At 32.4% G+C, this 15,020-nt stretch overlaps 3 protein-coding genes across 3 annotated transcripts; 2 read left to right on the plus strand and 1 right to left on the minus strand.

Annotated features, from left to right (window-relative positions):
- Positions 1 to 1,538, plus strand: Bm17254 (Uncharacterized protein; the record flags this gene model as incomplete). The annotated part of the gene is made up of 5 exons (XM_043083052.1): positions 1 to 162; positions 510 to 560; positions 801 to 850; positions 1,056 to 1,297; positions 1,468 to 1,538. Coding segments are annotated over 5 exons (576 nt in total), but the record flags the coding sequence as incomplete, so codon positions are not given.
- Positions 1,539 to 3,677: 2,139 nt separating this feature from the next.
- Positions 3,678 to 7,698, plus strand: Bm12663 (Uncharacterized protein; the record flags this gene model as incomplete). Its single annotated transcript, XM_043083053.1, has 10 exons — positions 3,678 to 3,761; positions 4,176 to 4,326; positions 4,712 to 4,836; positions 5,357 to 5,451; positions 5,874 to 5,975; positions 6,171 to 6,288; positions 6,371 to 6,558; positions 6,652 to 7,012; positions 7,190 to 7,275; positions 7,626 to 7,698. The coding sequence occupies 10 exons, from the start codon at positions 3,678 to 3,680 to the stop codon at positions 7,696 to 7,698; spliced, it is 1,383 nt and encodes a 460-aa protein (XP_042938987.1).
- Positions 7,699 to 10,220: 2,522 nt separating this feature from the next.
- Bma-smu-2.2 (Uncharacterized protein) lies at positions 10,221 to 13,777 on the minus strand (the record flags this gene model as incomplete). Its single annotated transcript, XM_043083054.1, has 12 exons — positions 10,221 to 10,248; positions 10,469 to 10,612; positions 10,866 to 10,954; positions 11,104 to 11,398; positions 11,780 to 11,973; positions 12,043 to 12,178; positions 12,260 to 12,363; positions 12,613 to 12,750; positions 12,905 to 13,083; positions 13,217 to 13,299; positions 13,528 to 13,668; positions 13,731 to 13,777. 12 exons carry the CDS (start codon positions 13,775 to 13,777, stop codon positions 10,221 to 10,223), a joined length of 1,578 nt encoding a protein of 525 aa, XP_042938988.1.
- Positions 13,778 to 15,020: the final 1,243 nt, after the last annotated feature.

Below are 15,020 nucleotides of genomic sequence, written 5' to 3' on the forward strand. Positions count from 1 at the left end.
GTGATAAGATTACAGGGAAAGAATGAGCACCAAGTCAATGATTGGTATTGCAACGGCCAGTTGCGCCTGTATCATTGTCATATCAATGGTCGCTGTTTGTGTAATATTAATGAAATAAACAATTTGCATGACGATGTTATGGATGAAATGGGCGTCTTTAGAGTTAGTAATTTTATGAATGTCAAATTTCTAATTTAGATTTTCATTTTTTTGTTGTTTTATTTGTTTTACAATTTATAGCAAGTTTATTTAAGAATAAATTAAGAAAATGTTAATTATATTGTATTTCGTTTTTTTCAATAACCATTATCAAACATGAAATGTGATACTATGATAATAGCTATTGAGAATTCATGCGCAAATGATTATGTTTACCGCTAGATTATTTGATCATTTACAGTATTATAAAAAGTTAGAAGTAGATATATGAAATACTATTAGATGAATTAATTAATTATGATAATTATATATATGATAATTAAGAAGGATCAAATTCAATATTCTTTCAGACAGTTGCAGATGATACTTGGGAAAGAATAGTAATGTTCCCTTTGGTCCAGGTGGTCGTCGACAAGAAAATTTTCTCTCTTTGATTAACCGATACAAACGACAATTCATTCCACCACCACATTGTCGTTTCGTTTTCAACTTTTAACATTAAATCATAAAAAAAAGAAAATTGAATTAAGCCAAGATTGATTTTTTTTGAAATTCTAGAAATTATTTGGAGATCAGTTCCATTCAGAAATGTGCAGTTTGGATAAAATGATAAAATTTATTATAGAATGTCAAGCGCGCAGAATTATGTCCACGGGACACCAGGACCACCAGGTGATAAAGGTCTAAGAAGGTATTGATGGACCGATTGGCAACGATGGTAGAGACGGTGCCAGTGGTGTATCACTGGTAGCGACATATCACTTTCCTGGTGGTTGCATAGAATGTCCTCGGGACGACAGGGACCACCTGGACCTTAATGGTTTAGAAGGAGATTATGGACCACAGGACGTCGTGGATCACTTGAATACCGGGTAAAAGTGGACAACGTGGACCAGTTGGACACCAGGTGAAATGGGTGAACCAGGACCTGATGGAGCACTGGAAGGCCAGGATCACCAGGAAGAGATGGAAAAGCGAGCTTGGACCACAAGGACCGAAAGACCAACTGGACAAGAGACCACCAGGTTTGCCAGGTCCGGATGGAAACAGAGGTGCGATGGTGAACCAGGAGAACAGGGAATGGAAGGACGACGAGGAAATGATGGTAGAAAAGGCAATGATGGACGTCCTGGAGCGGGTATATTTGACATTTTTTTTTAAGAATTTTTAAAATTACTTAAATTTTTACATTGCTGTTCTTTTTAAAATGTTTAATGATGTATCATCACATTTAACTTTTTATGGATAAGTAAGATATTGTTTCGTTCTTCCACTTGACAACTTCATAATTAGATATAATATTTTTAGCTTTGGTAGGCCTGGTCTACCAGACCAGATGCTCATTACTGCCATGTCACCACGAAGTTCAGCTTACCTAACGAAGATACATTGACGATAATCGACTCTCTCTCTCTTTATATATACATATATGCTCATTCAAACGGTGACATGGAAATATTAATTTCTTTTTTCTCAACAAATATTTGTCATTCTGATCAAAGTGACGTGGAATTCAACAATTAACAATAATTGATATGATGAAGCTCAATAAATATGGTGCAAAATAAAACATCCATTTCGCATAAATTTTTTCGCTATTTTTGTTTACACTGTACGCTTTTAATATCAGATAAAAAAAAAAAAAACTAATAATGGAAAATTGATTTCATAAAGTATTTGTGATAATTATAAGAGTTTGATGGTGCAAATGTTAGGTAATTAAACAGTAATAACATAATAACAGCTAATGTTAACATATTTAATTCTTTAATATATTACATTAATACTACTCATTAAGTAAATGTTCAAATTTTTCAAAAATTGGTTTATGAAATTCCATTTTTTTTTCTTCTCCAATTTTTTAATGATTTAGCAAAAAATACACAAATTTCATTGGTTATTAGTAAAAATAAAGAATTTAAAAAAAAAAAAAAGAAAGAAATGAGAAGGAAACTAAACATTGACCTTTAACTTAACATGAAAAATCATTTTTTTTTAGACTCTTTGATGGATTTATTGCTATAGATGCTATATTCTTTTTTTTTTAAACATTATCTCCCTCAATCATATACAGTGATTAAACTGCTTTACTGATATTTAATGAATTAAATAATTTTTAAATTACATTACTGTTAATTATCAGTAAGATGAATGCAATATCAGCAAAAGAAAATTTCCAACATATCACTCATATATCTATTTTAACTATTATCTTTTCAGAACAATCATTTGTCAAAAATTTTAATCACTTCGTTTTTGTTTTTTGCTCTCTTATCAATAACTAATCATTGAATATTACCAAAAAAAAAAAAAAAAAAACCCTTTTTAAACATATTAAAAGCAACTATTAGATGGATTATTTATAAACAAAAATTAGTACAGTTTTAAAAAATATCCCTCAAAATTAACAAAATCATCAAACTTTTTAAAATAACTTTCAATATTATTAATACAAAAATCTCTCGGAGGGATCATAATTTTCATATCGATTCGATTCAGGAATTCATTAAATTTAACACAGGACATCTAAACAGAGCGCGATCGTAATATCCTGTAAATTCTCTTGCAAATGTTTAGGTTTTGGGTATGTGCTTGAGGTTTGTTTTATTTCACTCTACACGTGTTATCTTTTAAAATTACCGTACAGAGGTCACGTACGTAAATTTACTCTCCCATACTTCTAACAGTAATACTCTTTAGAAATTAATAGATTCTGTAAAAAAGTTTTTATTTTGGGTGAAAGGGCCGTGTATTTCAGCACTAAATTGGTTTTCAGTTCTTTCCAATTCAGTTGTTTTGTTTTTTTTTCTCTATAATCTAATATACATTTACACTGCATGTATGGATTATTTCCATGTGATTAAACAGTTAGATTCGATTTGATGGTATTGTTTGCTGTATTTTAATATAGTGATTATATTAAAAATGTTAAATTTTTAAATCGTTGTCCATTTATTCTTCTATATCTTTTTGCTGTAAAGGTTAAGGGTTTTTTGTAAACGTCTGAAAAAAGCTTAAGCCATTAGAAGTAATCATAGTTTCGTTTGATTTCTCTCATTCTTTTCTTTTTTTTGACACAATTTCTTAAAGTTATCATTCTTGTGATTTTCTTCAATGATATATTTTTTGTCATATCGTGTAACAATTGCTTCAATCAGATTTTCTTGAGAACGCGCAGAATATGGATGAAGAAGAATTACTGTTGGAAACACCGAGTACATTTGTAAGTTTATGCTCATGTTGCATAGTACCACACGGTATTTTATGCAAAATCTTTTTTCAACTTCTTTGGTAAGCGTGAATACTAGTACTACCATATTTATTTATGAATTGACCTTTCTTCTGGGTACAAGCTCGATTGTCGGGGAAGTTTGAAATTTGTTGAAAAACAGTTCTCGTGACTCATTATTATCATTGTCAGGATGTTAGTAACTTAAGCGAGTTGGATGAGTCGGCAATTTTTGGTGATGACGATATTCAAGGAAGAAGAAGCATAAAAGACGAGATTGTGGAACATCATGAAGAAACCGAAGAACTTATATATGAATGAAGATTTGGAAGCCGAAAAAGCACCACGTTTATCGAAGTTCACTTCTGAACGGGTATAACTTCCAATATTTGTTATGTCTTTAACTTTTAAAGTATCTCTTATGATGATACTAGCTTTGAATTTTAGACGATAATGCAGAAACTCTTTGTTGAATGAAGCATCGTCAAAAGGGATGAGCAAATCGAAGTGCTCCGACAAACAGTGCGTCAGTCAGCAAATCGGTAACACGTTATACTTTCTTATATTCTTCATTATATTCTTTTTTCTTCTTTTCATTCGCGCTTTTTTGTGTTCTGGATATTTTTTAGCAATAAGTGTTTTGAATTATATAGGAATTCTCAATTGTAATTCGTTTGTTTTGATTAGGAAGCATATTATATTTTGTCATATTGATACATAATTCCAAGTACTGTTATTTTTTATCCTGGGTAGGAGAAAACTACCAAAATACTATGTAATTTTAAAGGTTAAGCCGATAAGTTTGGAGGATAACTTGTCTCGATCATCTCAAGTGCATTCGGTGAAGAACACGACAGGCACAACTCGTGCACCGAAAGTTTTCATTAACCCTCATCACAGAGGCGTTCTGAGACCACAAGGATCAACACCACATAGCTGTGAGGACACTTTTTAATTTGATAGTGTTTAATTTTTGATTTGATTTTTTTCGTCTGTTTTCATGAAGCAGTAGGCACAGCTGAAATTTTTGTATATGTCATGAATTTTTTAGATTCCTGTAAGGTGTCTTTTTATGGTAGTTTTAATGTAATGCCCTGTTTTATGTCTCTTGGCGTGCATTTTAGCGGATTGAAGAGTTTTTAGCTCTTATTACATTTTTTAAAGAGGGTACTTTGATGAGACAAAGTCTATATCATTGTAGACTTGTAGATTCCATTAAAATGCTGCAAACAATCAATTTCAGGCTGTTGGAATTTTTGTGTGAGTCTTAGATTCTACAATTGTTATTTATAAGCCTTTTTAATCTTTATTAAACTATTGCAGTACCGTTGCCATGGGAAGCGGCAGTTAGAGTACCTAGTGTACCAGGTTTACGACATCCGGTAGCCCTTCCACTACCAAACAGTGTCACAATGTTGCCACAAGTGTCACATTCAGTCCCTTTTCCTGTAAGTTTTTTTTTTTTTCTGGACACATTGCTAGCATTTTTAAAGGGAAATATCGCTAAGAATGTAAAGTTTGAAATTTGCGACACAGTTAAGACATTTCTTAGTATTTATAAAATAACAGTTATGATATTGTGTAATACTTTTGTGGACATTCATCGAGAGTGTTCTTTAACACATGGATTTAAAATGCTAACTATTAACGTTTACCAGCTAGTTGAAGCTATGATTCTTTCGAACAAATTTCATTTAGTTAATCATATTTAGCGTTTCATAGGTTGCTTTGAAGCTTCGGAAATAAGTCGTCTATATACACTATCGAAAGAATTAAATCTTATATTGTCTTAAAATACCCAAAATACATGAGTGATTTCCAAATGCCTCGAACAAATGTCATAGATTTAAAGTGTTTCACCGTAATTAAGACTTGTGATCTTTTTAAAACTAGTTATGTATTTAAATTATTTAGCATTATCCTTCTACATGTATAGTCTGTTAGTTCTAATTTTGACAGATGTTTTAGATTGTTCCATCATCATCCACAGATTTCTCGCGTCCACCACCCCAAATCATGCCACTTCCAAATTATTCAACACCACCTCCATCTGTTTATTCCTAGTCAGTTTATGGCAGAGTCTCTTGGCTTAATTCCATCCGTTGGACAGTGGGATCAAATGGTGGAAGGTTTTTTGCGTCGTACAACGGCTCATAGCAGATCTCGTTTCTCACGTTCACCACGTTCTTCCTCTTCTCACGTTCAAGTTTATCTCAATAGATACTTTTATTTTGAGTTATTTTGACTAGGAGTGTTGTGACACTTGCCAAGTTGATTAAATCATCTGTAAAATTTAATACAGTAATACCAGAACTCAGTTAATTATATAATAAATAATAGGAACAAGTAGAAAATTTTTATTTAAAAGTGCAGGTACACTATGGTGTCATTACAGAAACAACTAAATATGAAAACTCTTTCTACGGTAAAAAATTTATGAGATTTTAATTCGTAGGTCGCATTCTTATTCATCGCATTCCTCAAGTTCTACAGTATCTTCGCGTTCTTCATCACGTTCGCCTTATCGCCGAGTTCATTCACGCAGTCGTCGTTCATCTTCACGTCGTCCGTTCAACCATCGTTCAAGGTTGGAATTTCTAATGTTACTGGTCATGTTTCCTAATTGGTGGCACTCAAAACTTCAATATGTATTAAGTTTAGAGGCTTATTATTGAGTTTAGGTTCTATAAGTTTTTTAGTCTAATTACAAAAAGAAGGTCACGTATACCTTTTATGTATGCTATTTTTTCCTTTTTTTTTCTAATAATATTGATACTCTCAGGAATGAAGTGATACGTCGACGTTCCAGAGACCGTTTGAAAAAATCTGGCGATGGTCATAGAGAGTCGGTATACCATTATGATCGTACTAGAAATCGTGCAAATGATGTAGCGAAGCAGGTCAGTGGATATCTCCGAATTTTGTTGTTTCTAATACTTCAGAGGTACTTTTTTTTTGTTTTTGAACTCTTAATTGCTTCAGGAAAAGACTATGGAATGCGCGAAAGCAATTGGTTTAGACAGTGAATATTTGACAAAGCTGGAGGAGCAGAAAAAAATGCGCGAAGTGATTTACGAAAAAAGAAGAGCGGCGTATTCAAACTGTTCAACGTCTTGGAGGACCAATTTCTGCATCCGACCAGAAGTCTATGCGGCAGTTGAACCGTACCAGTAATTTCGGTGAACGGCGACTTGAGCACAATCGAAGAATGGATGAAGAGCATTCCAGCAGACGAAAATTTGACAGTAGGATGCGAAAACTAGTGGAATTCGAAATGGAAGAAAGGAGCCTGTGAGTGGTACAAGTAGTGACGTTTCACGAGAAGCCGTTAACGTTAACCGACTAGAAGCATCAGTTTGTGCGGAAAAAGGTGTAGCTACTAATAGTAGTGTCATACAAAAAATGGAACCTGCTGTGGTCGGAAATGATCCCAATATGGAGCAAACGGCTGCAAGAGTTACTGCAGTTACATCAGTTCGTCGTGCTAAGCGAGAAAACGAACAGAATCCGGAGCGAACACGGAAGAAGAAAGCTTATTTGGCTGTTGTTATCAGTTCATTGAATCAGGCTCCGATCAATGTAGACAGAATCAGGATCATTGCTGAGACTATTGGGCCTACTAAGGTATCGAAGTTTTTATCGTAAACTTTTTAGTAGGGAACTATCTTGATTGAATAGCGAGTTATATATAATTATATAATTAGATTAGTTTATATAAATACAATTAAATTAAGCGCTTACTGAATAAAGGATTCTTCCTCCATGCTTAAAAGAACGAAATCATTTCGTTGAAATCTTTAGAAAGTGTGGAGATCGTCGGAGAATACCGTATCGCTTATTTTTGAGGAACATGAGAGCGCCAAGAAATTCATGTTTCATTATCACAAGTTTGTTCATTTTTATTATCATATTTTATACTTGCTTTTATCAGATATGTTATGGTATGTTAGTTTAGCATTTCTTCCCGATCAGACTGTGATTGGAAATTTGAGAATTCACTGCAGGACGGCGTACATAGAACAGATGGAAGCATTTTGGAAGAAACATCACGTAGAATTATTTTGATCAGTTAGTAAAGTTTATAGAAGCGTTTGTTGTGTAATGTTCCCTTATGAAGTTTCTGGCGAAATTCCTGTAGCTACTATTATTGTAAAGGTATTTACTATCTTAACTTATTAAAAACAAGTGGTGAGAAGATCTGTGTATCCGTTTATTGCTTTATTTACATCACTTTTAGTCGAGTAATCCACGGTGTACAACTTGCTGTAACGCTACAAAAATTGTTCGCTAATTTGACGGAACTTCCATGATGAATGCCTCGGTTGCCGTTGGTGAGATTTGCTGAAATTCTCTTCAACGCACGAAATGAACATTTTTATTGGGTAGCTATTTATTTTGAGCGTTATCTCTTAAACTATTGGCATTATCATCAAATTTATGAGCTCGAATAGCTACAGTAAGAAAATATTTTATAAAACTAATTCAAATGAGATATCCAAATTGGGTTCCATATCCACTATGTGTGGTTTTTTTTTTTTTCTTTTAATATGGTCTTGTAAAAGAAATAGTGATTGTAGAGTATATTGATAATCGATAAAGTATTATAATCCTTGGTTTTTTTATTTTTGATGTAACTGCTTATATTTATATTCAAATTATTTGCACTAGAGAATAACCGTTCTTATTTTTCGATTTTTGATTCCTGGAAAAGTGTAATTTTGATAATAAGTTTGTTAGTGCTATTTTACTGTTTCAATTATTCCTTAATTGTTTGCATTGATGAACAGTGGATGATTTTATTTTATTATTTTGTTATCCATTTTTCATTTTTTAAACTAGTTTTTTGTTGGTCTTTGACCTTCTTGCAAGTTTTAAAAGCATAATTTTTCCGAAGCTTGAAATCTCTATTTTTTGGGAATTTATCAAGTTCTTGCTTACAACCAACAGTAGTTATTGAATGATGAAGTGTTTACTTGCATTATTATTATTTTTTTTTTTTTTTTTTTTTTTGCTGCATTTTTTTCTTTGCAGTAGATGTTTGACTTTAATCCTCGTAAATTTTGGAAGTCTAGTGTCTTAAAGCTCACAGTTTCCATTCTATGTTTATTTCAAATGCGTCCTTCTAACAAAATCTCTTTACATTGACAAGTGAGCGATTTAATATATTCTGATGTTTTGATGTTGTATTTTTCTTTCTTTTAGCACGTAAATCATGGTATTTTTTGACTTTACTCCTTACAAATTTCGAAAGCTTAACTTCTCAGCAAGTTACATTCCTCTTCCTATTACTTTATTAAATATTTGTTCCCGATATATTAAACTAAAATATATTTTAAGTAGATCTGGTTGGGTGTTGATTCAAAATGTAATGTTTAACATTTCTGATGATTTACTGCTGGTCATGCGTTTCATCCATAATTTCACGTTGTAACAAGTTGTGTTTTGCGTTTAACTTTAACTTTTTCGTAAAGTATCATGATTTTTGCTCGAATCAAGAAGCATTACTTGTATCTTTCGATTAAGTCGGAATATAATTTGGAGAAAATTGACTTTGTATTGTTTGTTTTTGCTCTTAAAATTCTTGTTATAATTCACAAAAGGGCTTTAGTAATTTCAAAAATGGGTGGACCACTGACTGTAGCTGTGAAATTTGATTGTTCGCTTATTATTCCAAGAAACTGTTCCTTTTCGATTACTGTTGTGGTTGAGAAGCATATTGCTATCATATAAAGTATTGTTTCATGTCACGTTCTCTCCCATTCTATTAAACGAAGTTCGAGACTTCGTTATATTTTTGATATATATGTCACTTTCAAATAGAATTGTATTAAAGTTCAACTTTTAATTACATACACTTTTTAAAAGCTAGCTTTTCGGACTTTTGTACGCTGTTAAGAGTACATTGAATAATATGATTATGTATTACCACAATAACTCTGAATATCTAAATAATCGATTTCAGTTAATTGATTTCTTAATGATATAATGGACAATTTTTGCACATATTTACGGGTATAAAGAAATCTCAGTTATCATAACATCTTTTTAATTTTCTCATTCCTCTATGCTGCTATTTTATTACTCTCAGTAATATCACTAGCTCATTGTAATGAGCAAATAAATAATAAATAAAAAATGCTTTTCATTCATGTATTCTTTTTTTATTTGTATACTTTCTTTTCCAAGTACAGTGATACGTACCTCTTGTTGTTCGCGTATTCTTCAAATCAAAAAAGGTAAACTGTAAAATATGTATACGGGTACTAGAATAAAAATGATTTGGTCGTGTTGTTTCTTTAATACACTGAATGCTAATTTCTTCTATTCGATCATTGTTTGATGATTGCAAAAATTAATTGTGCTTCTGGATGAATTGGGGGAAAGTTGAATGAAGGATGTGGTGGAAATTAGGTTATTGCAGAGGAGACACCATCATGATATGTCTTCATATGACCGAAAATTTGCTCATAAATCAAGAGCTTCGGGATTTGCTTCAGTACACAAGAAACCAAGTCTGAATGATAGTTTCATACCAAGAATAATCAGTACGAGTGGTTGTTCGTGGAAATCAAGTTTTTCTTTCCAGGAATAACTGACATTTTCCAGAACTGTCTTGGAGAGGAGCAATAGTGTAATCCGGGCAATTGTGAATATGTAAATTAATATAAAATTCTGTGCTGTAAGTAAAAAAGTCCCATTTGCTGGAACTTGGGATTTTTCATAAGCGATAGTAAAAATTTTACTGACAATAAATAAAAAAATATAAAGTACAGCATTATTCAAACAAAACGACTTCTAAGCCAAGACGAAATGTTCCGCCAGCAACACAATATCAGTATTTAATTCTTTTGGCGATATCGCTGAAATGTTGACATTAATTCCTTTAAGAAGAAAACGGTTGGAAAATTAAAGTCTTGGAACCTCTAGAATTAATGGAAAATAGTGAATATTTAAGATATAGTTCAGTTCAACTTATTTGCTAAATTCGTAACATCTGTCCGCACACCCTTAATCTTTTTTTAAGAAACACATTTTAGATAAGGACTCTTATTCTTGCAATGAATTTATTGAAAATCTTACGATCTATGGCCTTCTATTTTTCGTTTTTCAAGTATTTTAGTTATTTCGGAGAATTCACGATCCAATTTATGCTTTTCTCGATCTGGAGCACTTTTTCTTGTTTTCCGTCCATCATTTGTTTTCACTCCGAACTGATACGCCGCTCTGGAACGCAAATCAAAATATCAAATCGAGACCGTTTAATATGCTTCACAAAGGGACGTGATGTGGCTCATATAAATAATGATACAATAATATAATTACGCTAAGAACTGCCTAAAGATCTAAGGTCTTTCGAGTGACTATGACTATAAGAAAGTATCTTTAACTTGCTGCAAATATAGGATATTAATGGATTTTTTCCTACTTCAGGATTTTCAAATGTCCTACTTTAAATTTAACTTCAGGCATGTCTTACTTCGGCATAGCTTCTTTCGATTCCATATACTTTTCATAGTCTTCGTGATCCTCGAAATCCCAACGTTTCACTGGACCTCGTCTATTTCCCTGTAAAAAACAAAAGTTTAAGAGTCTTTCTATTTAAATCACCTCACATATGGAATTTTAGGCGTCTTTATACTAATTCCAGATATGACTATATGATCAATCAACAGATAAACGGAAACATAAAATGCAAGCATCTCATTTTTACTAACCATATCCATTTTTGAATAATCAGCTTCGTCATCGCTTTCTCCCGCAGCTTCATACATACCACCCGGATAGCATTCAGCATAACCTTCTGTTTCCATAGGCACTCTTTTTTTCTTTTCAGATGGTGCATCATTCTCAACCAATTTCACTACTTCTCGACGTTCACCTCGTCTTTCGTCGTCCCGCGTACGACGTTCCCGATCTCGATCCCGATCTCTTCCCCTTTCGTAATCACGATTCCTGTCACGATCGCGATTCCTATCTCTGTCACGATCCGGTTCGCGATCATCGAAGTATCTGAATTTAAAATGTTAACTTATATATGCGTTATAACATTTCAAATGTTAACATACGACATTACCGTAAAAATTGAAAAAGTTAACACACATTAGTCTTTTATTTAATCAAAATCTCAATCCGCCTCTTGATCTCTTTCCATATGATTTTAAATCGGTTTCAAAAAACAATGAACAAAGATATATCAATAAGACGAATAACAAGAAATAAATCCTTATTTCAGTTAATTACTTCTCGACGATGAAAGAGGATTACCTCACTTGAAAGTAATGTATTGTTTAAAAAAAAAAAACGTAAAATACACTACTTCAAAACAGTGGTAAATTGATACAAAAATATAAACTGCATGGGAGAAAAGAATGACGATACATCAACACTTACGAAGAAGGTTTTAAACGTTTCCGATCCCGATCACGTCTTTCTCGATCACGATCATTTCTGGAAGCAGCGTAATCACGCTGATCGTCAAATATTGGTTGTGAAGCTATCTTAGTATGCTCATCGTTCGTACCTTCAGTTTTTTTCTTTTTCTTCTGTGTATCGGCGCGCAAATATGATAGAACTTGTGTGAGTTTCTGAAAATTTAGGACAGTTGGAAAAAACTAGGTTAAATAATTGCCCTTTATTACGACAAAATTAAGTACCTGAATAAGCATATTGCTGGTGTTGATATCATGAGTACTTTCTGTTGCGGGACAATCATGAACAGAACGTAGCAATGTAGTAGGCAAATCATTATCTTCCTCCTCCAGATCAATGACGTAAGCCATACGACCCTTCCTAAATTTCAATTATAACATTAAAAAAAATTGTGAAAAAAAAATTAAAACAATAAGGGATAAAATATAGCAACAGTCTTGCCTGAATAATTCATTACACGCAGGAAGTTCATTCTGAAACAATGCTCGATGAATGTTTCGAACCATTCGATTATCTGATTGTGGCTCGCCTTTCTGACTGTCTTTCTAGAACATGGAAAAGATCAGAAAATTCACCAAATTTTCAGTATATTTCGAAAGAATGAAGTAAAGTGTAACAAGAAAAATTATTTTATGGTGAAACTTTTCTTTTTTTATTTGCAGTTAATTTAAGCACATTGTATTTGAAAAAAAAAAAAGACAAAAAAAAAAAAAACAAAAAAACAAAGAAAAGACTAGCATATGCAAGAAAGAAATAAACACAAATACATAAAAACCTATAATGTTATGACTTACATTATATTGTGATTCCAATACTTCATCACTTTTCTGTTCTCTCATAGCTATTTCTGAACGAACTTTATGCAGCAATGAATAGTCCAAACCTTTCACTAAATGAGTATGCTCCATATCACCACCAAGATATTTACTTTCCTGCAGATTTATTCCATACATTCATTACGATTTACGAGCTTGTAACTTTCCATCACATTGCATTTTATTGCTTCAATAACAAAAGATGAAGATTCTTGCAAAAAAATCTCTAAACATCTCAGAAACTTGGAATAAAAATTAAGCAGTAAATTACCTGAATTGCCTGTTTCCTACGTTGTGCTGCATCAACTGTTGCCCTTACATCACCAGGTACTGCTCGGTATGCATTATTTGCATGTAAATCATCAATAGTATCATCTTTTCCAACTCCCTTTCGTCTTTCTTCCGCTCGGTCACGATAATTTTTTAAAATCTCATTTAAATTTGATGGTCCTGTAACACCAATTTTTTTTGCTTTATATGCCAGAAGCGATGTGAAATCATTAATAAATGATCCAAACAAGGATTAGTTAATTTTGCAATCTTATATCGCTTCAACTGACAGAATTAATATATTTATACAAACCAAAAATATCGTCTTCGTCATCAATACTACTCCGTTCCCTTTGTTTCTTGGCCTTGGTACCTGTATTGTGGCTTCTTTTCGAACTGAAAGCAAAATATATTTGTTGTGTAGTTTTGAGTAACCAAACGGTTTACTCATTCAAAATAATCCTTCGACTATCGTTTCATAAACAAATACAAGGAATTATGATATTAACCAGTAACAAAATACAAACTCTTTTCTCTGTCTGACATCTGCTTTTTTTTTTTTGTCTTGACCTTTCCTTCTAACTGATAGATAGTTAGAAGAAGTATGTTAACAAAATAACTAACTCAACAGCTTGTCGATGGCTGAATGAATGAGTAGTTTGTGTCTGTGGCCCTCCATTTGCATTTGTGTTTGTTTGAGCTACCTTCTTCGTCAAAAGTTGGCGAAAATCTTCATTACGTAACGTTGCCATGGTCCCATTTCGTCTAAATGAATAACACAGTCAGTAATTTTTTAATTATGCTTCAATAAGAAAAAAAAACTTTACCCAGTTGAGGATGAAGTGCCCAAAAGCTCTTTCAAATCTGTTTCCATAGGTGAGGTAATTCAGTGATAATAGTTTCTGAAAGAAGAATGATTATTTTAACAAGCGTAAACATACGTGAACTCACAATTATGTAAAGTCCAATACAAACTTTAGCAACTTCACAGCAAATTCAGCATTAGGTTGAAATTTCAAACATCACAGAGAAAAAAAATGAGATGAGAAAGTTCACAAATGTGAGAGAGCATTACAAGTGAAAAGAAGCATACGAAACACATGAAGAAAATGTTGGCTACTAGTTTTGAAACCTTCAGTAACTCTTCACTTTTGAGATTTAGTTTATGCTACACGTACAATATTAAGAGTATCAGACAACGATAGTAGAAGTAATATTATTGACATGAGAAAAAAACATTTCAACATAGACAGTGGGTTTTAATAGTGAGTTGGTAGAAGTGAATTAAAGATTGGAGAGAGATTACGCAATCGGAAGAGATTATGACGATTGATGGATGATGAAAATAGCGAATGTTATTGGTGGTAAGAGATGGAAAGGTTAATTAATTAATTAGTTAAATAAAAGGAACAAATTAATAGACTTTCTGAAGAGAAATAGCAGAATTCGGGATGGTAAACATAATCCGAGAATACTTCTAAATGTATGTATTCTGCATGATGCGTCAATGGTATACAATTTGCGCCTAAATTAATGAAATAGGAAATGTACTATAATTGAATTGAATTAAATAAGCAATAGTTTTGATTTTCGTTCTAAGAAATTTTTGAAAAGATTTTCTTTTCTTTTTTTTTTTTTTTTTGATCAATCAAATTTCTTCCTTTTAGTGCTATTTAACGAACACTCTAATCGATCAAAATATATGCAATAATCAATACTAACATCAAATTATATAAATAATCTGTCGCGGATTTTAATATCGCGATCTAAAAATATGAGTTGCAAATTGTAGTAAAGATATCTACGTAATTTCCGCAAATAATGCTTATACTTCGGACTCTTTGTTTCCAAATTTATGCTTCTACATATTGAAACAATTTACATCGTTCTTTGTTAGCAATCCTTACAATCATGAGGATATCTACATTGTTCTTTGTTAGCTATCATAATCATGCGGTTATCTAATAAGCTCTTTATTAGCAACTGGTGCCCATGCAAGCACCTCCTCTCCTTTGTTTGGATCATTGTCTAACATCAATGTAGATTTTATAACCATACTATTGTCAATTAGATCAGTTTTAAAAATCATCCAATCCTCCGAATCAGTTTTATTCAAT

This window comes from Brugia malayi (assembly GCF_000002995.4).
Source record: "Brugia malayi strain FR3 genome assembly, contig: Bm_131, whole genome shotgun sequence".
In the NCBI taxonomy this organism is placed as follows: domain Eukaryota; kingdom Metazoa; phylum Nematoda; class Chromadorea; order Rhabditida; family Onchocercidae; genus Brugia; species Brugia malayi.